Raw genomic sequence first — 27,560 nt, forward strand, 5'->3', positions numbered from 1 at the left:
CAGCTCAATAAGCGTCTTCCTTTCGCCCACTTGAGATGATGCGTGTCCCAGCCAAATCCCTAATAAGGTTTGCCAGACCACAACGACTCCGTCTCAACACAACAGCTCCCTGGACTCCGGTCTTTTTCCACTGCTCGTGTGGAGATTCTCTACGTTGGCCTCCCTCTGTGCTCAGGAATTTGACAAGCAGCGATCGGGTTCAGTCACACACAGATCTAAAAGCCACAGTGACGTTAAGTGCCGGGCTCACCTTTCATAGCGTGAGGTACAGGAGGACTCTCCATGAGGACTGGGCTGACAAACTGAATTCTCCTGTGGTATTTCAGGCACAGCAGAAGACTCAGATGGCCTGTTAAACCCCTGTTGACTCTGCCTCTGGCTCCGTGCCTTTCTCTCATCTGTAACAACTCAATGATATCACACAGATGAAATGGGAGACACTGTTATGGACACTACGCTGTCCATCTGTGCCTCCTTTAATATTTCCCTCTGCTGCCTCGTCCCTGCAGCTAAACCTCCTCTCCCTCCTCCTTCGTCTCATCTCCTTCCTCTCCCTCCTTTTGTCACTCCTCCTCGACTGTCACTAATTCAGTCTGTCACTCATCACCTCCTTCTCACATGTCCTGGTTTCCTGCTCCATTTCTAGAGTGTCACCAGTGTAATACGAGAATGTCTCCGAGTTCTCTCTCTGCTCTCTGGCGACCTTGTTTCTGACCTTGTCCCCTCTCTGTTCTTCTGTCTCTCTCTTTCTATCTCTTTTTTTTTCTCTAACAGCCAAGATGGCAATGAGCAGCATCCTCAACGCTGATAACATCAAGAAAGCTCTAGATGCATTTGCAGGTAAAGCACTTGTCGCGGATGAACGGCAGGGTTAGGAGGGAACCTGGTGTGACGAGCTGATCTCAGCTGTGTTTTGTCTCTAGTGGACCAAATGTGAGCCAGTGTGCCAACCAGTGCGTCAGTGGATGGATCAAAATACTACAATAACAATGAGCCTCAGCTGGTCAGCGATGTGAATCAGAGCGGCAGGAAATTTAAAAATCTTTGCTGATACAGTTGAGAACAAAAGGAGCCAACATCGCTGAATTAATCCAAAAGTCTCAGAATCCAAAAGTAAATTTATTTAAAGGAACAGTTCACTTAAAAATGATGATTGAAATGAAATCTCATGAAAAACCCCAGTGACGATGGAAAGTTGGTGATACACAAAACATTTCTGGAGCTTCAACGCAAAACAGTGTTACAGCATTCTCATAAACGGCTGGAGTAGAAGGGGACATGTTTTAGAAACGTAAAAAAAAAAAACACCCTCTATGCACAGTCGAGCTTGTGCACACATTTCTAGCAGCTACAGTGAAGATTTCAGCTTAACAAACAATGTAAATAACATCTTCTCAAACAATTTGGGATCTTGGGGTTTCTGGACACTTGGATTGCGTCAGATGAGCTGTGTGGACCCATTTTGTTTGTTTTTTGTGGTTCCTTTTTTTTTTTGTTTTCAAACAAGTCCCCACCTACTTCAGTTATTTAGGAGAATGCTGCAACGCTGTTTTTCTGTACGCTGGCTCGACCTTTCGACATTTTATCAAATAACCAGATGTTTTCAAACAAAGTTGTTTGCTCTTATGCTGAGTGCTCCAGCTGTGACTCATGTTATATTTGTGCGAAGTTATTCTGCAGTTTCTGTGCATACCTGTACTATGGTGTAGGCAGATAGAGAATACACAGAGCTCAGTGACCCAGAACAGACGGGTCCTCTGGTTATTCTCAATCTATAACTGTCACACTGTGAGGAGGCTGCCTTATTATAATTACATTTATGCCTTTGGGCATCATCTCCCAGATCAACACAGGACAAAAAAACTTAAAGTAACTTCTTGAGAAGTCTCATCAGATGCCTCCACTGACTGCTGTAGTATGTGTCAAAAAAGTGCATCCCATGTTCAGATATTGGAGTTTAAAAGTGATTGTAAAGTACTGTAATGACATTTTACATCTTTGTGTTTGCGTGCCTGTGTGCCTCCTTGTGTGTGTGTGTGTGTGTGTGTGTGTGTGTGTGTGTGTGTGTGTGTGCAGCTGCAGACTCCTTTGAGTATAACAAGTTTTTCGACATGGTGGGTCTGAAGGCCAAGTCTTCTGACGACGTGAAGAAGGTTTTCAAGGTGCTGGACGCCGACAACAGCGGCTTCATAGAGGAGGAGGAGCTCAAGTGAGACAAACACACACAGACAGACACACATGTAAACCCAGCAGCAAATGTTTTTGCTGCACATTAAACATCATTGTCCTGTGACGACGATTCCTTTCTGCTTTTCTGTCCCCGGCTAGATTCGTCCTGAAGGGATTCGCCAAAGATGGCCGGGACCTGACGGACAAAGAAACCAAAGCATTTTTACAAGCAGCCGACAAGGATGGAGACGGCAAGATTGGAGTCGATGGTAAACATCAAGTTCTATTAGTGGGAGTGTCGCGAGGTCACACAAACAACATGAATGTAGAGAGAGAGTCGGATGAACACAGGCGGACTGTCATCATGTGCTGCCGACTGCGGTTCACCACACATTTATTCATAGGTCATTTATTAAGACTGCAGCTTCCCTGTAGGTTCATTTTATTTTTTGAACTACTATTAGTGAATGTTGACTGAAACACTATATAATGGGTAGTTAACACATAACCCTGTGTTGTAAGGTCATAACCCATGAAGTGTGCAGGTTTGCAGATATGCGGACTTATAGAAAGTGTCCATAAAGCACTCAAAATGTCTGCGAGAGAGCCCTCATGCACATGTTGTGTCAGTGTAATGATGTGACAGTGGGATAGCTCTAAACCCTCGCGGACTTACCGGGAAGGCGCCTCAAAGTCTGAGTCTGTTGGTGTGGACACTGGGATTGAGCCTTTGACCTATGTTGAATCCCTACGAAATATAAAGGTCCAGAAACAGTAGATGTGTATCTACAGCTGCTAGAAAAAAAATTCCCAAGAAGGAGACGTGATTTTTGTCCTCTGCATATGTGAAAACATGCCTTTATGGTCCATGCACACAAGGCATGTTGCCATGTTTTCATACGGTCCCTAACTACAAACTGTGCACACTATATTACTGTATGTGACTGAAAGCTGAACACATTTTTACCACGATGTTTCTTTAAAGGGGCACTATGCAGTTTTGGAGAAGAAATTCAAACTCAGAATTTTAATATTAACGATATTAATGAGCTAATCATACAAACTCAGAAATATTTATCTTTTCCATAACTGAATAAACAAGCTGTTCTCCGAGGAAAATAAGGTCCCCAGAACACTGTTTGAAGCTAAAAAGGTGGCAGGGTCCGCCACATATAAACAAAAAAAAAAACGGCTTATTAAAATTTCTTCCCCAAAACTTCACAGTGCCCCTTTGAAAAAAAGGGAAGGGAAAATAACTGACATCCTGACAACTTTTCTGTCTTCCTCTCTTGCAGAGTTTGTTTCCCTGGTGAAAGAATAAACAGTCACCTCGAGTGACTGACTAGCACTCCCAAGGTCACCTCCGAGCCACCGCTACATCCTGACACCCGCTGCCCCACCCCCACCCTCTTCCTCCCCAACACCTACACCTCACCGCCCCACCCTGACTCCCACAGCCCACCAGACTGCAGCTGATTCCTGCTACACACACCCCTCTTCCTCTTCCTCACCCTCCCCCCCCCCCCCCCCCCCCCCCCCCCCACGCTGCTGTCTTCGCTAAGTGCAATGCTGCACTATGGGAAGTAAGCTGTGGCGCGGCACCCCTTCCCCCACACACACACACACACACACACACACATGTCCCCACAGCTATATTCATCCTATTTATTTTATCCTTTTTATACAAACTGTTCTTGTTTCTGTTTATGTATAGATAAAGACAAAACATGCCTGCAGGAATAAACCTCACACTTTAAAGCATAAAGTAGATATTTAAAGTAAACAGAGAATATAAGAGAAAGAGCCTCGTTTCCTTCTGTACTTCTGACTGTACTCTCGTTCATGTCTCTTCATTTTCTTAGCCAACACTTTCGCTCACCTTCCCTCTTTCTCCCCCCCACCCCTCTTTTTTTTTCCGTTTTCCCCCATGTCTCTGTCGATTTCACTTCTGGCACGGTTCCCTTCCTGCATTCGCTCCCCTTTGTCCTTCACACACCGTCCATCTATCTATCCATCCATCCCTTTCTCCTCTGGTAATGAGCTGTTGTAAAACATACCAAAAGAAGAAAGAGGTCAAGCTGTGAAAGACTCAAATAAAAACTTTAAAAAAAACAACAAAGCCTTGAGACTCATGAAGACTCGTCTGTTAATTCCTTCCTTTGACTCCTGTCTCTGATTTCCTTTCCCTGTTTCGCTCTCATATTTACTCTTATCGAGCAGAGCGGTTGAAGCATACCCTGACAGGAGCCTAATCATGAATAAAAGGGTGTACTTTAAAAAGTAAAGTCGAAATTAGTCTCCAGTGTCATTCGTTAGTTTTCATTAGCACCGACTGCATCATCTCTAGTCCTCGCTACATTAAGAATGCACCGTCACTGAAAGAGAACAAACGAGGTGGAGGACGTATTATTCCACCTGCCAAAGAGTCTTTACTCAGTAGTGCCGTGCTAGTTTAACAGAACCATGCTGTCAAGCTATTAGCAGAATTGGATTCACACTGAGGTTCAATTTGGGTTAAGTATCCCCAGCGGAGGACCCAAACAGGCAACGCGGGAATCCTGATCTGCTTTAGTAGGCCATCTCACCGCCTGAGAAAATAAACACAGATCTGAAGCTTTGAGGCTATCACTTAAAGAGACGGGGGAACAGAGCTGGTGAGTTCAGCGTAGCCTGGTTGAAACGGCCTGTTAATGAAAGCGTCAGAGGGTTTACGGGTTAAGTGGCTTGTGGAAGTGGCATCATCACCGCCAGATAAATCTGTCCGTCACCCTGTTTACACCTGGTGTTAAAATACGATCTATATCTGGATTTTTTGTGAATGGAAAGTGATCAGATATGCTTAAACACATCTGGATGTAGTCTGGCTCACATCGAGCTCAACGTAAAATATGTGTTGTTCAAATATAGATATAGTGATATCGAGAGGAAGTTGAAAGTCACGCGGCTCTGGTTGCTAATTATGCGCCTATTCTTTGCCATGACAGTGCCAAAATTTGCATTATTCAACAGAGCGGTGTGAAGAATTGAAGCAATTTGGGTGGAAAATGAATTATATACAGTAAGAAATAACTGTGTGTGCAGGGGGTGCGTGTTGTGCTCAACTGTGCAGCGGGTCTTCTGGTAACAAGGCTTATATTTCATATAGTCACAGAGGAGCCGGCACCAAACCAAGATGACCTGATACACTATTTCTAATACAGAGAATGGAATAACCTAATGTATTACATATGCCAAATTCACAAGAGGGAAGGAATAATTAAGAAAAATTAAAAGACGTTTCACAGAGCTTGTAGAGTTTCTTCAAACTCAGCAACTCACAAAAGTCAGTGAATTTTTAAAGGAGTCTGGTGCAGATTTGCAGCCACCTCAAATTACTTTTTTCAGGCTCATTATTTTAGTTTTGGTTACCACTAGAATAGGTTTAGGTGCTTTAGTGTTTGCTTTAAGGCCCTCCCTCCTGAATACCCAGTCTGCTCTGATTGGTCAGCTCACACACACCTGAGCCAGCATCGCTAACAACAACAGAGCAGAGGTGCTAAATCTTTTCTTACGTGCCAAACTAGCTGCTTAATAATACAAATGTGTGACTCTTTGACATAGTGTGATGTCACAAAGTCACAGAATTAAAGGTGAGACGACTAATGAGGCGTTTCAGGAGCAGTAATAGGAAACTGAATTTTCCGAAGAAGGATTATAAGTTAAATATAAGAAATGTATATTGCCTGCAAGCCATATATTGCAAGCACATGTTGACACAGTGTTTGTGTGATAACTGTCACTGCCAGAAGAGGGAGACAAAGTTCCACACGGCAGGTTTAACGTGATAAAGCGCAATTCAAAAGCAGTGAAACAAACTGTCCATACGTAGAAGCTGGTCCTTTAATAAACACAGTATGATGATAACATTTCTAATCCAGCTTCTTATGACACGTGACGTGGTTAAACAACACTACTTTATTCCAAAGTTTGAAATGTTTGGGTTATTTCTCAAGAAGTTGTGTTTTGTTTTTGTTTTTGTCTTTTTTGTTTTGTTTTTGTTTTTGTCTCCGTTCTTCTCACTGATAAGAAGTGGGCGGGGCTCCGTAGGGAAAAGTGGAGTTCACTTCCTTCTGTGCTCCAATCAGAATTTAGCAGCATTTGATGACGGCTGCTGGTTTGATGGATAACTGACCTGATCGATCACAATGCTCATTAAGCAATTTTTTATTTATTGAACTTTAACTTATATAGTTTATTTTAAGGTTTAAAGGTATACATGATCTTAATTGACTATTCTTTTATGCCTACACAAACTCAATTAACAAACTCTCTTTGTTTTCAAACTGAAACTTATATATGGCGGACCCTGCCACCTTTCTAGCTTCAAACAGTGTTCTGGGGACCTTATTTTACTCTGAGAACAGCTTGTTTATTCACTTATGGAAAAGATAAATATTTCTGAGTTTGTATTATTACCTCATTAATATTGTAAATATTAAAATCGTGAATTTCTTCTCCAAAACTACATAGTGCCCCTTTATGAGTAAATATTTAATGTTATAAATATACAAATACTAAAGACGTGAGATTAAGTTGCCAGGGGCTTTAACAGCAGCATTTTAATGATGTAATACCTCACATATTGTGATCTACTTTATCAGTATGCCAGCAGCTAAAAACACCACCTGCTAATACAGTGAAACCCGTTAGTTAAAGTAATTATATGATGCTATAAAGATGGGTTTTCATTATCCATGAATGCACTGCATTTTTCATTACATTTCTGGCTCTGACATTTTCTCATATTTTCTTTTTTACAAGTTATTACATTTTTTATGCCAGAGGTTACATTTTCATTTTCTACAAGCCATTTTCCAAAGTAAATTAGTAATGCAATTAATATTTATTAATGGAGTTAATTCAACAGAGAGAGAAAAATGGCAGAGATACAATAAAATGGCAATAAAAACTTAAAACATAAAGATTATTTACGCAGCTACATACAGAACATGGCGTGGTGCATTCATCCCTGAGCTGGCAGATCCAACATCAATTCATAACATCAGCTGTACACTATATACACATCATGGACAGTAATCATTTATTTCTAATATTTACGTCATTCACAAGTCAGGATTTCAGTGCCAATAAAACAAGCATTTCAGAGAAAACTGGTGATTTAAGACGGTAAGATCAATGAACTTATCAGTTTATGTATCACAGTGATTCATTTTTACTATTTTATAAATCACTAAGCCAGAGCTGATTATGAAAAAGCTTACAAAAACACATGAGTGGTTGTTGGTTGTTCAAAATAATCAAAATAATATTATCTACAGTCCTTGTGCGAAATCAGGAATTCTAAAATATTAATCAGGAGTTTTGTCTTCTTTCTCCAACTTTGTGTGCAGAAAGACACTATGGCAAACAGACTACTGTGAGAGGTATGACAACACTCGACAAAACAACCTCCACTCAAGGTCCACTTGGTCAAGACTAGCCAAGAATGAACAGTCGAGCTCGATGAAAGCATCGTTTCCAAGGTTACGATGTCATCGTCGGTTAAAACGTGGGGCCGATCGGTCGTCGGTGTGCGTCGGCTTCAGCTTAACTGTGGCAAACGGGTTGGTACCCCTTCAAAATAAAAGAAGAAAAAAATGTTGGATGAAGAGAGAAAAAACAGCAACAGAGTGGTGAAAACTAATATCAGAAAATGCTGTGGCCTAAACAACATCGTTGAGCCCGACAATAAAGGTTATTACACGAGAAACGAGCGCCGCATTTCAAACCGCACGAGCATCATCTAGCAAACTGCTCACCTGAAGTGAGAGCGAGAGTGAGAGTCATGGCTCCCAAATGGCCGTTACTGAAATGGTTTCAGTACTAAACCGCACTTCAAACTGTAATGGGAGGAAAGCGATTCTGTGCCATTTAGATCGCGGCCCTCATCGTCTGTTGTTCTCTGATTTAATGGCTTCGTGATATACTTCAAAAAATATCATTAGCTTCTGTGGAAGAGGACATGAGTGGCCTCCATTTGAACGTTTCACAACCTGTCAGCACATTATTCTTACCTCGGGAAGAGTTCTGGTCTTGAGCCATGTGGATTTGATATCTGTAGAGAAAAAAAGGAGAAAGGTGAGTGAAGGATGATCCAAACCACAAAATGTGGACACATGCTCTGATGGAGGCTCAGCGGGCTCCGGCCCCTGACCCCTCTGCTTTCAGTCGGTCCTCCCACAAGCTGCTCATTGATGTGCTGTTTCAAGCTGCCACACACACACACACACACAAGCACACACACTTTTCAGTGGACACAAACTCTTGAATCACACCTTTTCAAATGTCAAAATCTCTGCATGCAGAAACAGAAATTCTACTGAAGCTACCAAAGAACACAGTGTTTTCTCTCTGCAGCACCCTGAAGGACCTATTTAGTCACAAGGACTTCAAATAGCTCTTCACTTTAACAGCATGCTAAAACAGGAGCGCACACACACACACACACACACACGTGCACACAACCTCCTCGCCCATACACCGTCAGCAGCTGGAGCTCCCTCCCTGCATCCACCAGAAAGACGGGTGTGGTGCCATTGAGAACAGCACCTTGCCACAGTGCCCCTGCTGGACAGACTGGGAAAGACCATCAAGAATTTACATAGTGTATCTCATCAGAGCTGCCCCGCATCATTTCTCCATCTCAAGTGGGAAAAATACAAATGTGTTCAGTCATGGCAGCCATTAATAAACAGGTATGTATGTAAGCAGTTTCCCCTATTTTCTCTGAGTTTGTCTGTCTATAACAGCAACATAAAATTAGTCCAACTTATACAGACTTTAGAAAGACAATAGAAAGAGGCTTTGTTAAAAAAGAAAGTTCCTAGAAAACTGCTTTTCGGTGTCCGTTTGTGATCATATTTAAAAAGACATTCTTAATCTTCTGATGGAGAGATTATTGATTGATACGAGCCACACTGATCGCTCAATCAGACAGACTGACTGATAGCCGTACCTTACTTTCTGAAAAGGACTCAGCCCTTCTGTCAAAAGTCGGCGTGGTTTGTCGCATCCCAGACTGCTCATTTGAATATGTAGGTGGAGGTGGAGGTGGAGGGGGCGGGGCTCCACTCTGGTTCCTGCTTCGTGGTTGGTCGAGCAGGTCGCTCATGCTGCTGATGCTGCCGCTGCTGCTGCTGCTTCGGAAAGCGGAGCTATTGAAGCGAAGATAAAATTCAATGGTTTTATATGTAAATGAAGCAGAGTATGGTTGAATGTCCTTATTGTGAGTCTAACCAGATAAAAAAAAAATGTCCTCCTAAAAATGCTATTTGTCTTTCATAGTTAAATGATATTAGACCTGTACATAAAGAATATGAGTTAAATCTTATTTTGCTTTTTAAGGTATATGAGATTTTAGGTTAAATACACACGTTCAGAAGATCTATGTTAAGATTCACATTTTGGGCATTCAGCTGTGCCATGTGCTCACAGCGGCTGACTTTTAGTTTTAAACCTCCTACTGGTTTTCCTCACAGCTATGGGTCACCCATTTTTCTTAAATAGTTCATGTTATTATTCCAGGCCTGAGTTTCATGCTGACCCTCTTTTAAAAATGTTGGACCCATAAAACAATAAGGACGGCCTGGGGGAACTGCGAAGTGTATTGTGTATCAGGGATGAAAGAAACATTATGCAGAAGGTTTGTCTTTGGTTTAAAGTCTCTCCATCTATTTTTAACGGCTGCCATGACAAATTAATTTGAGGCAGAACACATGCAAAACCTGTAGCCAGCACTTAGCATGACAAAAACTTTTTTAACAGTCATACTTGTTGAATGCATTATATTGGATATTTACCGAGAGCTGGTCATCATCAGTGGATCATCCACTGCTTCCACATAGGTGGATGGAAACCATCCCTGACTGAAAACAAAGAATCAGACAGTAAAGATGACAGTGGGTGGATTTGGTGTTAATGTCGTGAATAATGTCAAGAGTCACATATTCAAAAGAATTAGAAAAGACAAATACATTTTTAATACAGTTGAAATAGCTACTGGATGGACTGACATGAAATTTTGTTCAGACGTTCATGGACACCATGAGGATGAATCTGTGTTTAGCACTAATTAGTAAATGTTAACACTGTAACATATGGTGAGCATAGAACACATGCTGAACACCAGCATGTGAGCTTTGTCATTGTGCACATGATCGCACTGATTTTTTATGCAATGATGCACTTACCTTAAAGTACAGCCTACAGACTCCTTATCTTGTTATTCTTGTTTCAATTAAAGTTTTATTTTGCTTTTCTGTTTGTTTATTTGCTTTTTACATACTATTCTTCTATTTTCTCTCCATTTATTTGCTGACGATACTGATTGTTTCTTATATCCTTTTATTTGCGATAAATCCCTTACAAATGTTTGCATCTCTAATGCAAAATGCATCACTCTTTTTCTCACCGGCTGATTTTCGCTGAAGAAAAGGGACCTGGAGCATTAAATGTGAAAATGTTTGAAAACCACCTGAATATATTGCCCTCCTGAATGGTATCAGTGTGCAACAGACAGTACAGCAGCAAAATTGCCACCATATACTGTATTTCGCTTGAGCAGCAGACACATTTACAGTGGATGCACAAGCAGTCACACAGGGTTAGGGTTAGCTCACCGCGAACTGCTCTCAGTTCGTCCATACAGCCAGCCGTTCCTTGGCTGTTGGACCTTCACAGTGATCATCTCTCCCTTAGAGAAGGGCAGCAAGGTCGGGTTGGAGCCACCGGGCTGGTGGGCCACCTTCGCCCTAAAGGTTCTCGCTCCGCTGCCACCTCCCAGTGACTCTCCTGAAGAGCGATAAACGCTTTCCTGGGGAGACGGAGCTGGAGAGATGACAAATTGAACTGTTTGTTACCGCACAAATAACCTCTTAAATGGCAAAGAAGGATCTCTGGTGAAATGATTCATTAAAAAATATAAAAGGGTATGATTTATTTCTTTATCCGTTATGTTTCTGGTATTCATACCTCAGAGAGTAGGCAGACTACTAAGTATCTCACTCTCTGTGTAATTATTTTGCTTGGATGGCAGGGGATGCAATACGCTGAATTACACAAAAAACGGGAGGCAGTGTTATTTACTCTCTAGTGAGGATCATTGTAGTGCTGCAGACAACGAGCGTGGTGCGTGCAATGTTTCACAGGAGCAAAAGTGGAACATTAGTGGAACTTCCACTCAATATTCTAGAGATTGTTTATGGTACCGTTATCTGTTTTTACTCTAGATAAGCAAGGCAAACAATTAGACAGACTTTCTGCAGAGGCAAGTATAAATGAGGAAGTATGTGGAGGGAGAGAAACACAGATAAAAGGCTTAAAGAATGATAAAGCGGGTGGTGAAGGCAAAATGAGCTCAAGGCGGAGGCATTATGGGCTGTGAATGTTACAGACATACTTTGATTCTAAACATAACATGAAATATGTGGCACCGAAATCCTTTTATGATATCGCTGTTGACATGTAGGATTTATCGTCTGTGTTAGGTTAGGTTAGGTTTCCTGCTGTCAGTAAAGTGATATCTTTTCTCAAAATAAATACAGAGTTTTTGAATGGCTCGCAGTAACCACTCACCCCTTGAGGGTATTTTGCCGAGGGCCGGCTCTTCTCTGTTCCTTCTGTACTCCTCCTCCTTCATCCCCATCTGCACAACCCAGAATATACAGCACAGTTCATGCACAAACACAGACAACTTCATCCGAATGCTGTTTGTTGACTTCAGCTCAGCATCCAATACAATCTCTCCCATGAAGCTGACTGGAAAACTTTGCGCTGGGCTTGAGCCCAACACTCTGCAGTTGGATATTAGACATCCTCACAAACAGACCCCAGACAGTTCAGATTGGCAGTCACACCTCCTCTACTTTAGTGCTCAACACCGAAGCTCCCCAGGGCTGTGTGCTCAGCCCCCTCCAGTTCACACTGTACACCCATGACTGCACTCGGTGAGACTGTGTTGATGCTGTTGTTAAGTATGCAGACGACACCACTGTCATTGGCCACGTTACAAACAGCCAAGACAGTTCATACCAGGAGGAAATCAACAATCTTGCATAGTGGTTCACAGAGAACAATCTACTGCTCAACATTGGCAAAAAAAGCTGATGGAGCTGATTGATGATTTTACCAAAAAAAGGAGCTGATGACACCCTGGTCTACATCAGTGGAGCTCAGGTGGAGCAGGTGAACAGTTTTCAGGCTCCTGGGAATCAACGTAAACTTTTTGACCAAGGCAGTTCAGGTGCTGGTTCAGAGCCAGTGCCTACTCTGGAACAAGTTCTTCGCATTTCTACAGCCAAAGAAGTGGCTCTAGTCCAGGGAAACTGGTTCTGGACCGGCACCAACACTTTGTTGGTCTAGAACAAAGAACGACTTACATCAGGGGCTTGGGGCATGGTTATTGAGACCAAGGGCCAACTAAAAACGCTTATGATCATTATTTTTGACATCAGTGAAGTGAGATGTCTGCACAGAGCCCAAAAGATACTAAAAGACAACACCCACCCCAGCCACAGGCTCTTCACCCTGCTGCCATCTGGCAAAAGATACAGAAGTATCTGTTGCTGTACCACCAGACTACAGAGCAGCTTCTTTCTTCTTTTATCTTTTTTTTCTGTTATGTAGCATAAATTGACTAAATTCAGTTTAGTTTTACAACCCTGGTGTTGCAAAATGACAAATAAATGAACCTTTATCTCAAGTAATGTCCTGTATATGATGAGTGACTGTGGAAAGGCAACTCAAATATCTGTCTGAAGTGGCTCACACTCTGTTATAAGCGAGAATAAATCCAACGCCAAACCAAAACAAACACAGGATCCACTTAATCCTCTGATGGTTATTACTGTAGGATGTGGGATCTGTGGGGTTCACTGGCATGTCACCTTGTGATGAGGAACAGACTGAAACTGACTGGGCTTAGCTCTGGGCCGTCTTTGTTGTTTACTCACATCTTAATTGCAGCTTTCATGCAAAGGACCATATGGTGTCAGCTTGTGAATTATCCATGGTGTTAATCCTACTGTTTTAAGATGTGGAGACATCTGGGTTTATTCAGATGATGTATAAGGTTCACATTTTGATTAAAGCCAGTGGTTGAACAGGAGAGATTTATTGCCTTATCACAATCACATATTAATTTCCTTCACGCCAGAAAATAATTTTATCCCGGGCTGCAACTAATGCTGATTCTCATTATGGATTATTCTGCCAAAAAGCAGTGAAAAACAGCTCAATTTCCCTGAGCCCAAAGTGAAGTCTACAAATTTCTTCTTTTGTCCAACTAACAGTCCAAAACACAAAGACTTTTCATTTACTATCAGAAATAACAAAGACAATAAGCAAATCCTCACAGTTAAGAAGCGCAAAGCTGCAAATGACATTTTTGCTTGAAAAGTAGTTAGCAGTTCTTTATATTTCAACCGACTAATCAATTAAATCGTGCAGCTCTCATGTAATCTGTGCTTCTATGTCAGCTACAGGTTTAATCCTCCTCATGCAGCTTCCCTCTAACAGCATCATGTCTCGTGTCAGTGCTGTGATTCATTCTGATGGTTTCAAATCGGATCCAACCAGCAGAGGGCACCCTGGTAACAGAAATATAATGGCAATAATTCACTGGCTTCTGCTGAACACACTGTCTGTGTATGATCCCTTACAGCCAGTTCAATCACATTATGTTCTCTCATCTAATCATCTCGACTTCAGACACCACATTATGAAAGTTTTGACTGGCTCAAATTCTGTTATCCATTTCACAAGATATTTCCCCAAACAGATCTTACAGAGCTTCCCTCAGTCCTTTTCCCTGAAAGCGAATTATATCTCACACCAGCAGCATATTTTTGGGGTTTTGAAAGACTCAAATGCAATCCAGCTCCAGCGCTGTTTGAATAATTCAATACACGCAGCTGATTTCTGTAAACTCTGCCCTGAACTCACAAAGTTTTCCATAGACGGGGGTCGTCTGGCCTGGAGTCCTCTGGTGGCGTTCACCTCGTCCGTCCAGGCATCAGCTCTCTGCTGGAGGGAAACTCCCAGCTGCCACACACACACACACACACACACACACACACACACACACACACACACACATATACAAATATTAAAAAAGGGTCAACAGAGTTGGGGCTTATGTCACACAGCTGCTTATATTAATAATCTTTTGGCAAAAAAAGGCCTCATGTACACAAATATACTGTATGTTCCTTTCTATGAGAGCAGGGACGTAAACGGTCATCCACACGTGATAAACAGTGGCTGGCCTGAGACACAAGTCTGTTTAAACAGGTTAAAGCTTTACAACTGAGAATTAAAAGGTTATGTATGGAAGCTCATTGATGCCATCAAACAATGCTCAAATACAAGAAAAAGTTAAACACTTTGACTTAATATGTCATAACTGACTGACATATTTACTCATACTCATATGTTTTGATGTCATCTATTGGAATGAGCCTGTATTAGATGAGCAGGCTGGTTACAGTCCGACCTGATGAAGATCCAAGCAGGATCCAAATGTTGTCTTTTTTAACCTGTTAAGCCCGAGCTGAGAGCCCAACTTGGTAACATGTGAGTGAAATATATAGTTTGGTACCTGAGAAGTTTTAAATAGCACAGATGGTGCCCAAATACTCAGATGGTACTAAAACCTCTCTAATTTTGACCTGATTGACTTTACTAGCATAAAAGTTGGCAGAGGTGATGTTCAGATGTTTAGCTTTGGTTTGCTAGAGATATTTTAAGGGTGGAAATAAAATCTTTCATTCATGCTGTGTGCCAACTTCATTTACTCAGACCCGGTGACATATATACTTATACTTACACATCTGAATGCATCTTATGACACCTTGATTATTCAAATAGACCTTGTAGCTGCAGAGATAAACTCTCCGCATGTCATTTTCGAAAAACAGAGGTCAGTTCTTAACAGGTTAAACTTCTGTGGTATGGTGTGAGTGTGCAGGCACGCCCCTCTTTTTTAATAAGCCCTGTATTTACATAGTTATCTAGAGTAGATTTATTTAAGATCAAGTTAACTATTAAAAGGGAAAACTTTTTTCAGAGAGGCAAATATCTTTGTCGTGGCTGCTTTTTAGCCCGTGAGCGCAGAGTTAAACAAACATGTCAGATCCGTCCTTAACTACACGTCCAGTCTCAAAGGGCTTTGTGACTGCCTCATATGAAAACAGTAAAATGTTCAGTTGTGATGGTACAGTGGTGTGATAAAAGGTGAGCAGAAAGTCCAGAGTTCAAACAGACAGCCTGTAAATGAGACATCAGTTCTGCAGAGAAACTGTGTTGCTGATCTGTGTTTGACCCTCATTATAAAGGAGGGGAACTCCTCTACAGGGGCTGATAAAGTCATAATCATCACACATTACTGTGAATAAGCTGTTAGAGTCCTTCTGACACTTATTGCAGTAAGAGTGGTAAGAACACAAACCTGACCCATTTGGCACCTGTAGACAATAAAATATTAAATGTACAATTGCTATCTGAGGTGAGCTGTATACCTTATTCATGAGCTTGGCGATGGATTGTATCAGACCACAGTGTTTCTCAGCCAGGAAGCGGTGTCGTCTCTCCTCCTCCTTCAGAGCCTCGTCGTGGCTCCTCCTGAGGAACTGCACATACTCGCTGCTGTCCTGAGGACACACATATTTAACAGCGCACATTTACATATTTTACACGACACACTCGTGCACATGGTGCTGAATTTTCCCTCAGGGTGCAGAAACTCGTACCTGGTTGGCTCCTCTCCTCAGCTGCCTATCCAGAGCTGTCGCCTGGCTGTGGACCTCCATCTCGTAGCGCCTCCTGCTGCCCTGTACGACACACGATTCATGTCACGTCTTTTCCGTTCTTTCTAATGGCTTCTTCAGTTTTAATGACAGATTATTACTTCTTTATCATCTGCGAGGTAAGTGAGCTATTTATCAAGATATTAATTAATCAGATAACTCACTCCATAACTATTCTCATGATGCCCGGCAGTTATTCATTTTCCTATAATTACGAGATAACAGCTTGTCACTCTGTAAGAGCCCTCTCTTGACCTTGTGGTGCCCCTGCTCTGGGGCTCACTCACTGATATGTAATCTTTGTCCAGTCTAATGTTATTGTCCATCTCCTGAAGAACCTCCACACTGAACGAGCGGAACTGGAGAGAGACACACAACATCATGTCAAACACAGGGATAACACACTCATACACAAGAGCTGTTTTAGGTGTAGTGATGATGTCACTTACGAGTCCTTCCAGCTCCAAGGAGAGTCTTCTTTGGCTCTCAGAGATCTGAATCAGGACATCTCCTGCACAGGAAAAAAGCACGACATGTTTCATTATAATCACTTAATGTATTACTGGAAAACAATAAAATGACATCATGCAGCATCATATAACCTTCTCCTTTTGTTGATTTCTATGTACTCATTAACCAATGATCTTAACAGGAATGGAAACCTGTGACTTCATCTCTTCAGCATCTCTTCCTCTAAAGTCTCACTCAGGGTGGGAAGTTCAGATGCTGGGATAATGTTTTGCTGCTGTTTTCTGCGTCGCAAGTCGTATAAACGTAGACAAATTGTTATCATTTCACTGCTCCCCGATTGATCAGCAACAAAATAGATGATTGATATTGAAAATCTGGAGTAACATCGGGCCATATTTCAAGGTAAAAAAAAAGATATTTGATAACCTATTAGCTAATATTAGCATTCAACCACTTCCTAGCTAACATTACTGTTTGATTACATCCAGTGTATATCGCTTCCATGTGTCCAAGATGTGTGTTGTTCCCTGTCCTATTGTACTGTGTGACACTGTCAAACAAGTAATTTTAGCTAGGAAGTGGTTGAATGCTAACATTAGCTGTCGTCTAAAGGAAGCTAACAGGTTATCAAATATGTTGTTTTACCTTGAAATAAGTTGTTAGTTAAGTTTCTAATCAATCAGAAAATTACAACAATTTGTTCAATGATTATTGAAATGTTGCTATTAATAGTTACAAATATTGGAAGTTGGTTCATTGAGATACGCAGTTAGTGGCGCTAATGCTCCAGTCAGGTGCCATTATACCATTTGCAGAAGATAGGGTCTCAGCAAGATGATATAAAAGAAAGACCACCAGTCAAACCTCAAATGATGTGAAAAAATGATGAACATTGATGATTATTTGATGAACGTTACACTCCTGATGTTTTTGTCTGCATAAAAATTCTGTTTTAGCTCCGCCTTGTTGCACTTATCTTGCACTGCTCTTATCGATTCCAAGAGTAAAAACAAAAAACACATTTTGAGGGTTTTTCTTTTAAAGTCTAAGCATTTCCTGATTGCATGAAAGTAGGTGAATGGAAATACACTTCTTGTTAAATTAATCCTTTTGTCAGATTAACTGTTTATCTCCTTTTCAAATTCTTTTCTCATTAGGATTTCATCTGAGTCAGAGAGCTCAGTACAAGTTTCCCTGAAAGATAATTACCCATCAGCGTTGGAAGCAGGCTGAGGGTAGAGGACGCCAAAAGACTGAACAGACTGATCCGCAATGCCAGTGACGTTGTGGGAGTGGAGCTGGACTCTCTGACGGTGGTGTCAGAGAGGAGGATGCTGTCCAAGTTACATGTCAACTTGGACAATGGCTCCCATCCACTCCATGACGTGGTGGTCAGCCACAGGAGTACATTCAGCACTAGGTTGATCCCACCAAGACGCACCACAGAGCGCCACAGGAAATCATCCCTGCCTGTGACCATCAAACTGTTCAACTCCTCGCTCTGAGTGTCTGACACTCTGAGTCAATAGGAGGACTCTGGACGCTTTGTTTCTCTCTAATGTGCAATAATTAAGACAATGTGCAATAACCCATATATTTTCAACTGTAGCATTATTTATTACACTGTATATATGGATATATTCTAGTAGAATGTACATTTCTTGTATTTTTGTTCTGTTTTTTGTTGTTCTTGCTTATATATAGTTTTTATTCTTCTGCATATTTCTGGGACTTTGAATAGGAGCAGCTGTAACGCAAGCAATTTCCCCTCAGTTATCAATAAAGTATTTATGATTCTGATTCTGATTGACTTTTTGTCTTTAATCATGCCATTGTACCAACTACACAGGTGTTTGCTGTAAGCTAGCTAACAACAAACGGACCAAACATTTGAGGGACTGTGCCTGTGTTTCTGCTCAGCTTCTGACTCAACTCAGGACTCACCAGAAACTCAGGTTCTTTCTGTTACCGTCCACCAGTTTACAGAGTTTACACAGTCTGATCGGGTTTGTTTTTGTGATTTTGTTTGCTGCTAATCAAGCCAGCCACTATGCTAGCTCTGATGTGTAAATCTGTTGACATTTTAGGGCTAACAGTTAAATATTTTATTGTTTCATTTGTACTCTGGACTCTGATATGTGAAGCTGTGTTTACTGGAGAATCTACTGTGCTGTACTTTCTTCAGGGATTCATTGTTAATCTTTCATCTGTGATGTTTCTTCCTGACATGAGGCACAGCTAATTTTGCAGCTAATCACTTTTATAAATCCAGTTTCATTATCAGGCCACTGTGCAAATTCATCTTTACAATAACCTTTGAAATGTTGACGTTAATGACCGATAATGATGAGTCTGGAGTCTCATTATTTTCTTTGAAGGGATCATTGAATTATTGGCCAAATGGTATTTTAGGCCAACTGCTGTCTTCTACCTTTAATAAAAGTGCATTTAGCTTTCAATAACCTGCATTGTGAGGGATCTAAACATTTGATAAAAGCACAAAACGACCCCCAAAGCAGTTTAACCATCAGGATTCACCACGCCATGACATCATATTCTGAAAACGTTGCACTCGTTTAGTTTGACTTGACACCGTGCTTGAAATGCATGCTGGGATTCATTTCCTCACAGCGTGAGTACACTAATGATCCAGTTTGGACAATATCTTCAACTCCAGCTACCAAACTGAACACGACTCCCTTTCAGAGTGGCTGGGTTAAGTGAGCGGAGCACGGCCCGCTGCCTGTCATCGTTTATTATTCATGATGTCTGCTCGCATCTGATACCCAACTCTGCCAACACTCTTGGCTTGAGCTCATATAAAAACAGACTCAAACGAACACTGTGCTGCAATCTGACTTTGAAGCTGCCTCTTGACATGAGCAGAAATCTAATAAGACGGTTCTGCCTCATTCTCGAGCCCAACACAAATGTTATCTGAGTCTGAGCTACAAGTCTTGATGAGCTGTGGATGTTACACCATAAAATACATTCATTCAATAATGTATCACAGTATGTCTTACAAACCTGTACATCAAAGAGTACACTAATGACGCACACCTACACGTTCCACATGCTCTTGGTATTTGTGAAAGGGGTAATAAAGCGCTGCCTGAGGGCAAACTTTGGTCTTCGCCACACAGAAGAACACTGTTTAATTAGCCAAAAGACAAAACACTGCCTGAATTGTAGATATGGAAATAACCTCATTGTGTTTCCACTTAGTAATCACGACATCGCACGAGCCAGCTGACTGTGCATGTGTTCATACATACCCAGGGAGCGTGAGGACACGGTGTGGGAAGCCTTCTCTCCGATCCTTGAAAGTGCACTGAAGTAGGCCTCGCTTGTTACAGCGAGAGCTAAAACACACACAAGCACAACAGTTATTTGAAATGCAAATTGATTTGGCACAATTAATTTCCCCAGATTACAAGTACAGAGGCAGGTAAACAGAGTGATTAATTACAACAGCGGAAATGGAATGGAAACGATTCAATAATTCAAATTACAACACACGCAAATGTCTCTCTGCAATCATTTGGAAATATGTTTACTTGGATAACAGCTGCATAAAATCACAGTGTAATCACATTCTTCTTGATAAGCAATCACCATAAAGTCCCTCTTCACTCTCAATTATAACAGTGCATTTTGCCTGCTGTTGATATTGGTTTTGTTTTTATAATGTCAACGGCAAAATGCAGTACAGTATCTAGTCAAAAGATTAAGACTAGAATCTGACCTACTCACATCTTTTTTAACACACAAAACTTTTAAACAGGTTCTATGCTAAAATATGTAGGAACTTAGATGAATTAATCACTTTTTATTGGCCTCTTTGACGTCACAGAAATGTATAATTAAAAAAGCAGTACGTTGAATTTGCAACAAAACTACCACCCAAACAGTAAATGCTGAACCTCCCCACTGAGCAGGCAACGTCTGTGGACGTCCAAAACAGGTTGATATCATGTCCGTCGGGCCAGGCCATGATCTGGACGTCCACGGACAGCCAGAATTAGTCGACAAACTACATATAAACGTCTATACAATGTCCAGAAAAGACGTATAAAGAGCTCACACGTGTCCTTAACGACTCTGTAAGGTCACTCCCACACGATGTTTAAAAGCCTGCAACTCTTCCAGTTAATTAGAAGTGAAGAAGCCTCTTGGATGAGAGCTGGAACGTCTTCAACAAACTGAAACACGTCCAGTTGCCTACGATACAGCACTTAGAACTACCATGACCCGGATGACTGAGAACCGTCATCAACATAAAATCTGAATAGTGGCAGAGCCATGGTTAGCCTCAGCTCAAACTTAATTGACTTACTTTTCCCACATAGCTGTTCCCTGTACTTGAATCGTAGTAGTTTGTTGACCAGCATGAACAAGGTAGCAGCTAAATCCGATCCAATCACAACTCGACACTTTAGCTGGGGGTTGCCTGGGGTTTTTGTTTTTATTTGAGTGAGCTTTAGCTGCATTTTCAGCAGTAAAAAAAGGAGACAACGTTGCCTTGTTTTTGTCAAGATGGGGCTACAACCAATGCTAACCAATCAAACACACACTCCCCGAGGCTGTGAGACTATGGATTTCACTGACAAACACATAGCTCTTTAAAAACATTGAATAGGGGCGGTATGGGCAGCATCCACTGCTTCTTCATTTATAAGGAGAAGCTGCATCAGTAGAATCTAAATGGACTCTTAAGTCCGATCAGTTCTTGGTCTTGACCTCATTAACGTGGTGAAGTCGCGGCTCCACAGAGCACGCAGGAGGAATTTAAAGTCTCAGTGCAGGTGGCAACCAGAGACATCATCATCTGTATTTTATTGTCTGCAGGGCTTTTGGTGCAGCGGTGCGACTGTGAATCAGTTGTTGATGACGTCGCATAAGTGCTTGTGCATATATTAAACAAGCACCTACAGTGTAATGTAATATAAAGGGCTCACCATGTGAAACTGCTTCTGTGGCTGAATTTCATTTCCATCTCAGCACTTTAAAGGCCGCTCACACCGAACGCATCGCGCAGGGATTAGAGGTGATTACGAGGAGGATAATTAAGACATCAAATGTAGACTGTAGGTTCAGATTCAAATTAAAAGTTTAATCCATGCTCTGAAATGACCTCTTCTCACAGAAGCACATTCAAAAATAAAGCAAAGAAATGAATTAAAAAACATGAGGCCCAGACTGTTTTCAATATCCTAAATCCCTGCCTCAGTCGTTGGAAATCAAATATCTTTCTGGGCCGTTGTTTGTCTGTTCTCAATGTACTCATAACTTCTGCAGGCTTTTACGGGCCCATTATCAAGGCTCTAACTGCACCAGGAAGGTTTTCCCAAAGCGCTTGGACTTTGGAATTAGGTGGAGTGAAATAGACAGCTCCCATATCCTGTGTACCGCCATTATAGTTTGTTTAGTTTATAGCACTTATAAAGGAAGGTGTGTGAATTTCAGAAGTGAGAAATTGTCATCAGCGGATTGTCTTTCTTTTTTTGTTTCTTTCTTTATGTCTTACCTTGGAAAGCCTGCATATAGCTGCTACCAAGTAAAACCAGTTTCTGTAGGCTCGGGTTGAAGTCATCCATCAAGTCCTGTTTGGGAAACACACACACACACAGACACATATTTGAAAGTCAGACAAACTTTTAGACCCACCTTAAGGAGAATCAATAAAACTTATTTAATTCAATCTGTATTTATGAGCACAAACTCTCCCGCCCAACGCTGGAGCACAGACAGCCTCAGACTCAAATCTCTGGTGTTACCAAGCAAAGGAAACACTCCTTGAATTCAAAACTGACTGTGTGGATTCACATCATGTCTGCTCGCCAGAAACGATATGCAAGTTTGTCGTCTAATTTGAGCCACTACCCCACACACAGTACCTGTTACCTACCGAGTAAATCCCCAAGGTGGAGCGATGCAGCTGATCACTATTCATCCCCGACATGTTTATATCCATAACAGTGCAACTGTCACTGAAACCTTGACAGGGTCTGCAGCTTTTTTATCATCCAGCAACTGTGCCAAAGCCTCTGTGAGAAAGGAGAGTTAATCGTATTGAAGCTGACGTGTAGTTGAGAGGGAGCAGCAGCTCAGTGTGCTGGTAATCGACACCGCTGTGGCCTGAGAGAGACCAGAGTAAATAATTAAACATGGCTCAACCATAAAACACACTGACAGATGCTGTAAACCTTGACTGTCTGGGCGTGTGCGTGTGTGTTTGTGCCACATTGTGTGTTTTATTCAAGACGACAACAGAGATCTCTTTTAACTCTCTAATGTACAGTAAATATAATGTAATATTTATATATGTTACAGTTTATATACAGTTTATTAGCTGCTTAGGAACGCTAATAAAAGCCTTGTGAGTTTAATTGTTTATTACAAATGCATTTCTTGAGTTTAACTGAAACTGTCAGTAGAAACTTTTTTGCTTTAAAGGTGTTATTGATAACACTCACTCACATTGCATTGATGTTAAAAGGCCGCTGTTGTTCGAATCATCTCCCCCCTCAAGTGGTTGCCAGTTTGTGCACTGGCTAACGTTGCTAAAGCTAGCTAGCTAACACTGACATCACAAGAGCTAGCTAACTCTAACGTTGCTAGGGCTAGCTAACGCCATCGTCGCCAACGCCACCTAACGTAAATGTTGCTAATGCTAGCTAGCTAACTTTAGAGCAGTACATCATGCTGGGCCCATTCGGTTTAAAATCAGCTATTTTTTGTTGGTTTATTCAGATTAAAACATACATTATTGTGCATTTATTAGCTGTTAACTGAATTTAAGCTATTAACGGTTAACTTTGCTTTTTGCATCTACGAGATTTAAAGCTTATTAACTGTTTTTTTTAAGATTAGAGGACATGCTGCTCTTGGCCTGTTATAACTACACAAATACTATAAACTCATAAGGTATTTATTAATGCTATATTGGGTTGCAGACGTTACTTAAACAGGAGTAAAGCGATTATATGTTGGAGACCATTTTCCGGTTTTGATGCACCTTTCAGCATTTACAGCAACAGGATGATTTAAGTTTATGGTTCTGCTGTATCGTAAGGAAGTCGTTTCTCGGTGCAAAGGTGTGACTCACAGATTAGATGTAACAAATAGTTGCTAGACTTTGTCTCAGAGGTATTAACCACTGTATATCAGGTTTCGGATGCAAATATACGCTGTATCGTAGGCAACTGGACTTGTTTCAGTTTCTTGAACACGTTTCACTTCTCATCCAAGAGGCTCCTTCAGTTCTAACTAACTGGAGGGGAGTTGCAGGCTTTTATCACTCACCTACAATGAAGTACTGAGTTCCCTCCCCAGACAGCTTAACAACCATTCACACCTGGGCTCACCTAGCCCTAGCAACGCACATGAAGGCCAGTTGGGTCAAGGACCCTCAAGTGGCCCCAACGACTCTGTAAACATATCACGTCTTCAGGAAGCTGAACACGTCCAGTTGCCTACAATACAGCACTTAGAACTACCTGAGAACCTTCGTCAACAATACTGTAGAGTCACTTCATTGTTGGTTTGGGTCTTTTCATGGCATTTAATCACTAAAAATATAGAATATCACCAGTCTTATCATTTCATATCAGTTCTGCACCCAAAGGTGGGTCACAGAGAAATCTGGAGTGTGTCCAACTGATTCTGAACAACGTGTTTTATAGCAAAATATTCATTAGTATTTATGTTGTCGTCACTTAAATGCCTGAAAATAATCTGCACAGGTCGTCATGGAGTTAACAATAATTCTGAGGAAAGCGAAAGTGAAAAAGGTGTCTTCTAAGCACATGGAAATGAAAAGCGATTGAAACCAGTGTCAGTTTGTTGCACTATCTGTGTTAAAAAGAAAGAATATTGTCTCTTTGTGAATGATGTCCTTGAATGAGCTTTTTTCTCTCCCTTGTGTGTTTCTGTCCTCTTTCTGAGAGGTTATTTGCAGTTGCTTCACGTCTTCGTAGAAACTTATTCTTCATATATCTGAACAATCCACATGATACCGTCGTTCTGTTTTTCCATATCATAATTCTACCATTGTTACTTCAGGTTACTCTGGTACACATTACTTTTATCACATTTCAGTCCATCCTGTGAGAGAGATCAATCCTCTGTTGCTCCTTCAGGGATTTCTTTCTCTTTTTCCCCCTGTTAAAGGTGCAATATGTAAGAATATATGTAAGAATATATGTAAGAATATATGTAAGAATCGACCACCTGTTGAATTCATGCTCAAAAAACAAATAGGGTGCAGCGTATCACCAGAGTAACTGCTAATTCCTCATTCAAATGGAGGAGCTAAAGATGTGAGTGTGTCATGTTGTGCAGATTGTAAACTGACTACTAAATATGAGCATATTTTAAAATCTGATTTACTCAACCCCAATCCTTTAATACTGTAATATCACTAATATTCCTTGGTTTTGATTGGTTAATGTAGAATTAAGTGGTCATATGTGCTAAAAATCCCTTAATCCTGATACTTTAATCACCTTAGATGTTAAAATCCTACTTGCACAGACTGAACAAGGCAAAAAAGAAGCATGAAATACCCCAAAAAAAGGAGCTCTGACGTGTTATATCAAAAACTGCCATGAGTGAAGGGAAAGTTATTGATTTCTTTTCTTTGCTTCAGCCATCATATTTTGGCAGCGGGCCTGGCACCCGACCCCCTGTTGCCGAGCTGAACTGCACACTCTTGTGAGCTGCACTCGACTCACACCTGATGGATTTATTATCAAACTGTGCATTTTTCTTTGCTCTGACACGTCCGAGTCAGTGAACTCACCGTGAACTCCCAGGAGAGTGGAGTGTGGTCCGTGTGGACGGTGATTTATTCCCCGTGTGAATGCATGTAAGACACTGTAGGGTGGTGTGGTGAGGGCAATGATTGTATTTCAGTCTAATCGATGCATGTATGCGAGGCAGGAAATAACAAAATAGACTGTGAAACCTCTGAAGTCCCAGATTAATTGTTTATAGATGAATAGATAACAGAGAGAGAGAGAGAGAGAGAGAGAGAGAGAGAGAGAGAGAGAGAGAGAGGGAGCCTTGAACACTAGATGGCACCATTAACTAACTGGAGACATGACTGGAATTTTAAACAGCTTCATAACACACACCTATTTTAATCTCTTCTTGCTCCCTCTTTTCTTCTTTTCTTTGCTTTTAATACAATTCTGCCAGCTCTGGGTCAGTATATCAGGTGTGAGGACAAACATCCCCACTGCATGCCTTCACCTTCTTACACAAGAAGCTTATATATATATATGTTTAGTGCAACATAGTGAGCATTATTGATTGTAAAATATTATTCGATCACAGACAGAGCTGGAAGGAGTCAGATCCTTTAATTTAGTAAAAATAGTGAAAAAAAATACTGCATTTCAGGTAAAAGTCATGCATTCAAAAGCTAGTAGAAGTACAACAATATTATTAATAGAAGTAGAAGGATTTATTATGCAGCATATGTGGTGGGGCATTAGCACACAGGAAGTCTTGATACATTTTTACCCTAGAGGACATTTATCATGTTTTATCTACCTCAGGGGCATCCAAGAGGGCACTTTAGAGGCTTTTTTTCGAGAATGGGCCACAAGTGGTAGCAAGTAAACAATAACTACTAAACCCAAAATTAAAAAACATATTTTTCCTCTTACCTGTGGTGCTATTTATCCATCTAGATTGTTTTTGTGTGAGCTGCAGAGTTTTGGAGATATCAGCCATCATGACCTTGTTACTCAAGATAATCCACAGACCTTGTTGTGAGCAGTTTCATGTAGTAACTCGAGACTCGTGGTCATGATATAGCTGAATTTAAAGCATAACGTGTCCTCCGCGGCAGAGCTGCAACATTAGCAAACTAAGTCTCCCTCTACCTGCTGATATGGTTAACAGGAAAAGAAAATTGTTATAAATAAAATAGTTCCAACATGAAAATGCTCACAACAAAGTCTGTGGATTACACTGAGTCATGACTTCTGGTAAGAGACAGTGCTGTTGAGTTTTTTTTGGTGCTTTGAGCCCCACAATGCAATCTAGTTCCATTATATTCAAGAGAAGGCAGACGTCTCTACAGCTGATATCTCCCAAACTCAGCAACTCACACCAAAACAATCTAGATGGATGAATAGCACAACAGGTAAGAGGAAAAACATGAAGGTTATTTTTGATTTGGGGTTGAACTGTCCCTTTAACTATATACTGTTAATCTGTAACAATTTATCATACGCTATTAACTGATCACATACAATCATACAATGTACAGTGTAGCAGCCAACATACGGCACCCAGGGACCATCTCCAGATCTTAGCTAGTTCTCTGGTCAACTTTCCACTGCTGCAGGCCATGTGCAGCTCTTTGATATATTTCTCCTGTCACAGTGGACCTTTAAACTGTCTATTAGAGGGGCTCTGTGTTTGTTTATGTTAGCGGACTCCATTTCTAAGCTAACGTTAGCTACTGTTGCTCTATGTTAGCGGAGCAGAGAGAGGTACTGAGACGAGGCACTGGATAACATACGGGGAAGGACTCATCTTCATGTCACGTTACAATCCACTCACATATGGGCAACAAATAACTGATTTAAGGTGAAATATATACGAACTTTAGCTGAAAATGTTCAAAAATGTTCAAAAATAAATAGCAATTTTGACATTATGATGTCTATGTACTATGTTGCAGTGATGTCTACGGAAGTTAGCATGCTAACCAGCTAGCCCCGGCCCATCCTGGTCCAAAGCTACCCTCCAGCCCCGGGTCCCAGTCCGAACCGCTAGCTGCACTGAGCTAACCAGCTAAGGGCTGCTACAGTTAGCAGCAGTTAGTGGATACTCTGGTGATATGCTGCCCCCTGTATGTTTTGAGTATGAATTTGACGAGGTGGCAAATTCTTATGTATTGCACCTTTAATTTGTGTAAATGGCTACAAATTGTGATGTAGAGGCCCTTTAAATATTACAGAACAAGGAAAAACAACAGTAATAAACAAAACAATTATCCTAAAGAGCTTGAAATGAGGCATTATCACGCATTTGTTTTCACTCAGCTTTGTTTAAAAGGAT

General features: G+C 41.2%; 2 protein-coding genes across 2 annotated transcripts; one reads left to right on the forward strand and one right to left on the reverse strand.

Annotated features, from left to right (window-relative positions):
• The first annotated feature begins 773 nt into the window (after positions 1 to 773).
• Positions 774 to 3,490, forward strand: pvalb6 (parvalbumin 6). Its single transcript, XM_073494460.1, has 4 exons — positions 774 to 840; positions 2,077 to 2,209; positions 2,329 to 2,438; positions 3,465 to 3,490. Exons 1-4 carry the CDS (start codon positions 780 to 782, stop codon positions 3,488 to 3,490), a joined length of 330 nt encoding a protein of 109 aa, XP_073350561.1. The 5' UTR covers positions 774 to 779.
• A 3,810-nt stretch (positions 3,491 to 7,300) lies between these two features.
• On the reverse strand, positions 7,301 to 22,503 carry baiap2l2a (BAR/IMD domain containing adaptor protein 2 like 2a). The gene is made up of 14 exons (XM_073494889.1): positions 22,390 to 22,503; positions 22,009 to 22,084; positions 19,757 to 19,843; positions 16,460 to 16,521; positions 16,298 to 16,369; positions 15,954 to 16,034; positions 15,723 to 15,854; positions 14,149 to 14,247; positions 11,782 to 11,851; positions 10,827 to 11,034; positions 10,008 to 10,073; positions 9,164 to 9,362; positions 8,223 to 8,263; positions 7,301 to 7,782 (listed from the first exon to the last, which is right to left on the reverse strand). The coding sequence occupies exons 1-14, from the start codon at positions 22,453 to 22,455 to the stop codon at positions 7,701 to 7,703; spliced, it is 1,341 nt and encodes a 446-aa protein (XP_073350990.1). The 5' UTR covers positions 22,456 to 22,503; the 3' UTR covers positions 7,301 to 7,700.
• Between the last annotated feature and the right edge of the window lie 5,057 nt (positions 22,504 to 27,560).

This window comes from Pagrus major, chromosome 23, assembly GCF_040436345.1.
Source record: "Pagrus major chromosome 23, Pma_NU_1.0".
NCBI lineage: Eukaryota > Metazoa > Chordata > Actinopteri > Spariformes > Sparidae > Pagrus > Pagrus major.

What these genes read in the sequence shown, in the direction of transcription:
- baiap2l2a (XM_073494889.1), bottom strand. Translation starts at nt 22,455, where the DNA reads ATGGATATAAACATGTCGGGGATGAATAGTGATCAGCTGCATCGCTCC. An exon ending in CGTGTCCTCACGCTCCCTGG is followed by an intron (nt 16,522 to 19,756) that starts GTATGTATGAAC and finishes TTTCCTGTGCAG; the next exon opens with GAGATGTCCTGATTCAGATC. An exon ending in TGAGGAGAGGAGCCAACCAG is followed by an intron (nt 15,855 to 15,953) that starts GTACGAGTTTCT and finishes GTGTGTCCTCAG; the next exon opens with GACAGCAGCGAGTATGTGCA.
- pvalb6 (XM_073494460.1), top strand. Translation starts at nt 780, where the DNA reads ATGGCAATGAGCAGCATCCTCAACGCTGATAACATCAAGAAAGCTCTA. An exon ending in ATAGAGGAGGAGGAGCTCAA is followed by an intron (nt 2,210 to 2,328) that starts GTGAGACAAACA and finishes GTCCCCGGCTAG; the next exon opens with ATTCGTCCTGAAGGGATTCG. An exon ending in CGGCAAGATTGGAGTCGATG is followed by an intron (nt 2,439 to 3,464) that starts GTAAACATCAAG and finishes CCTCTCTTGCAG; the next exon opens with AGTTTGTTTCCCTGGTGAAA.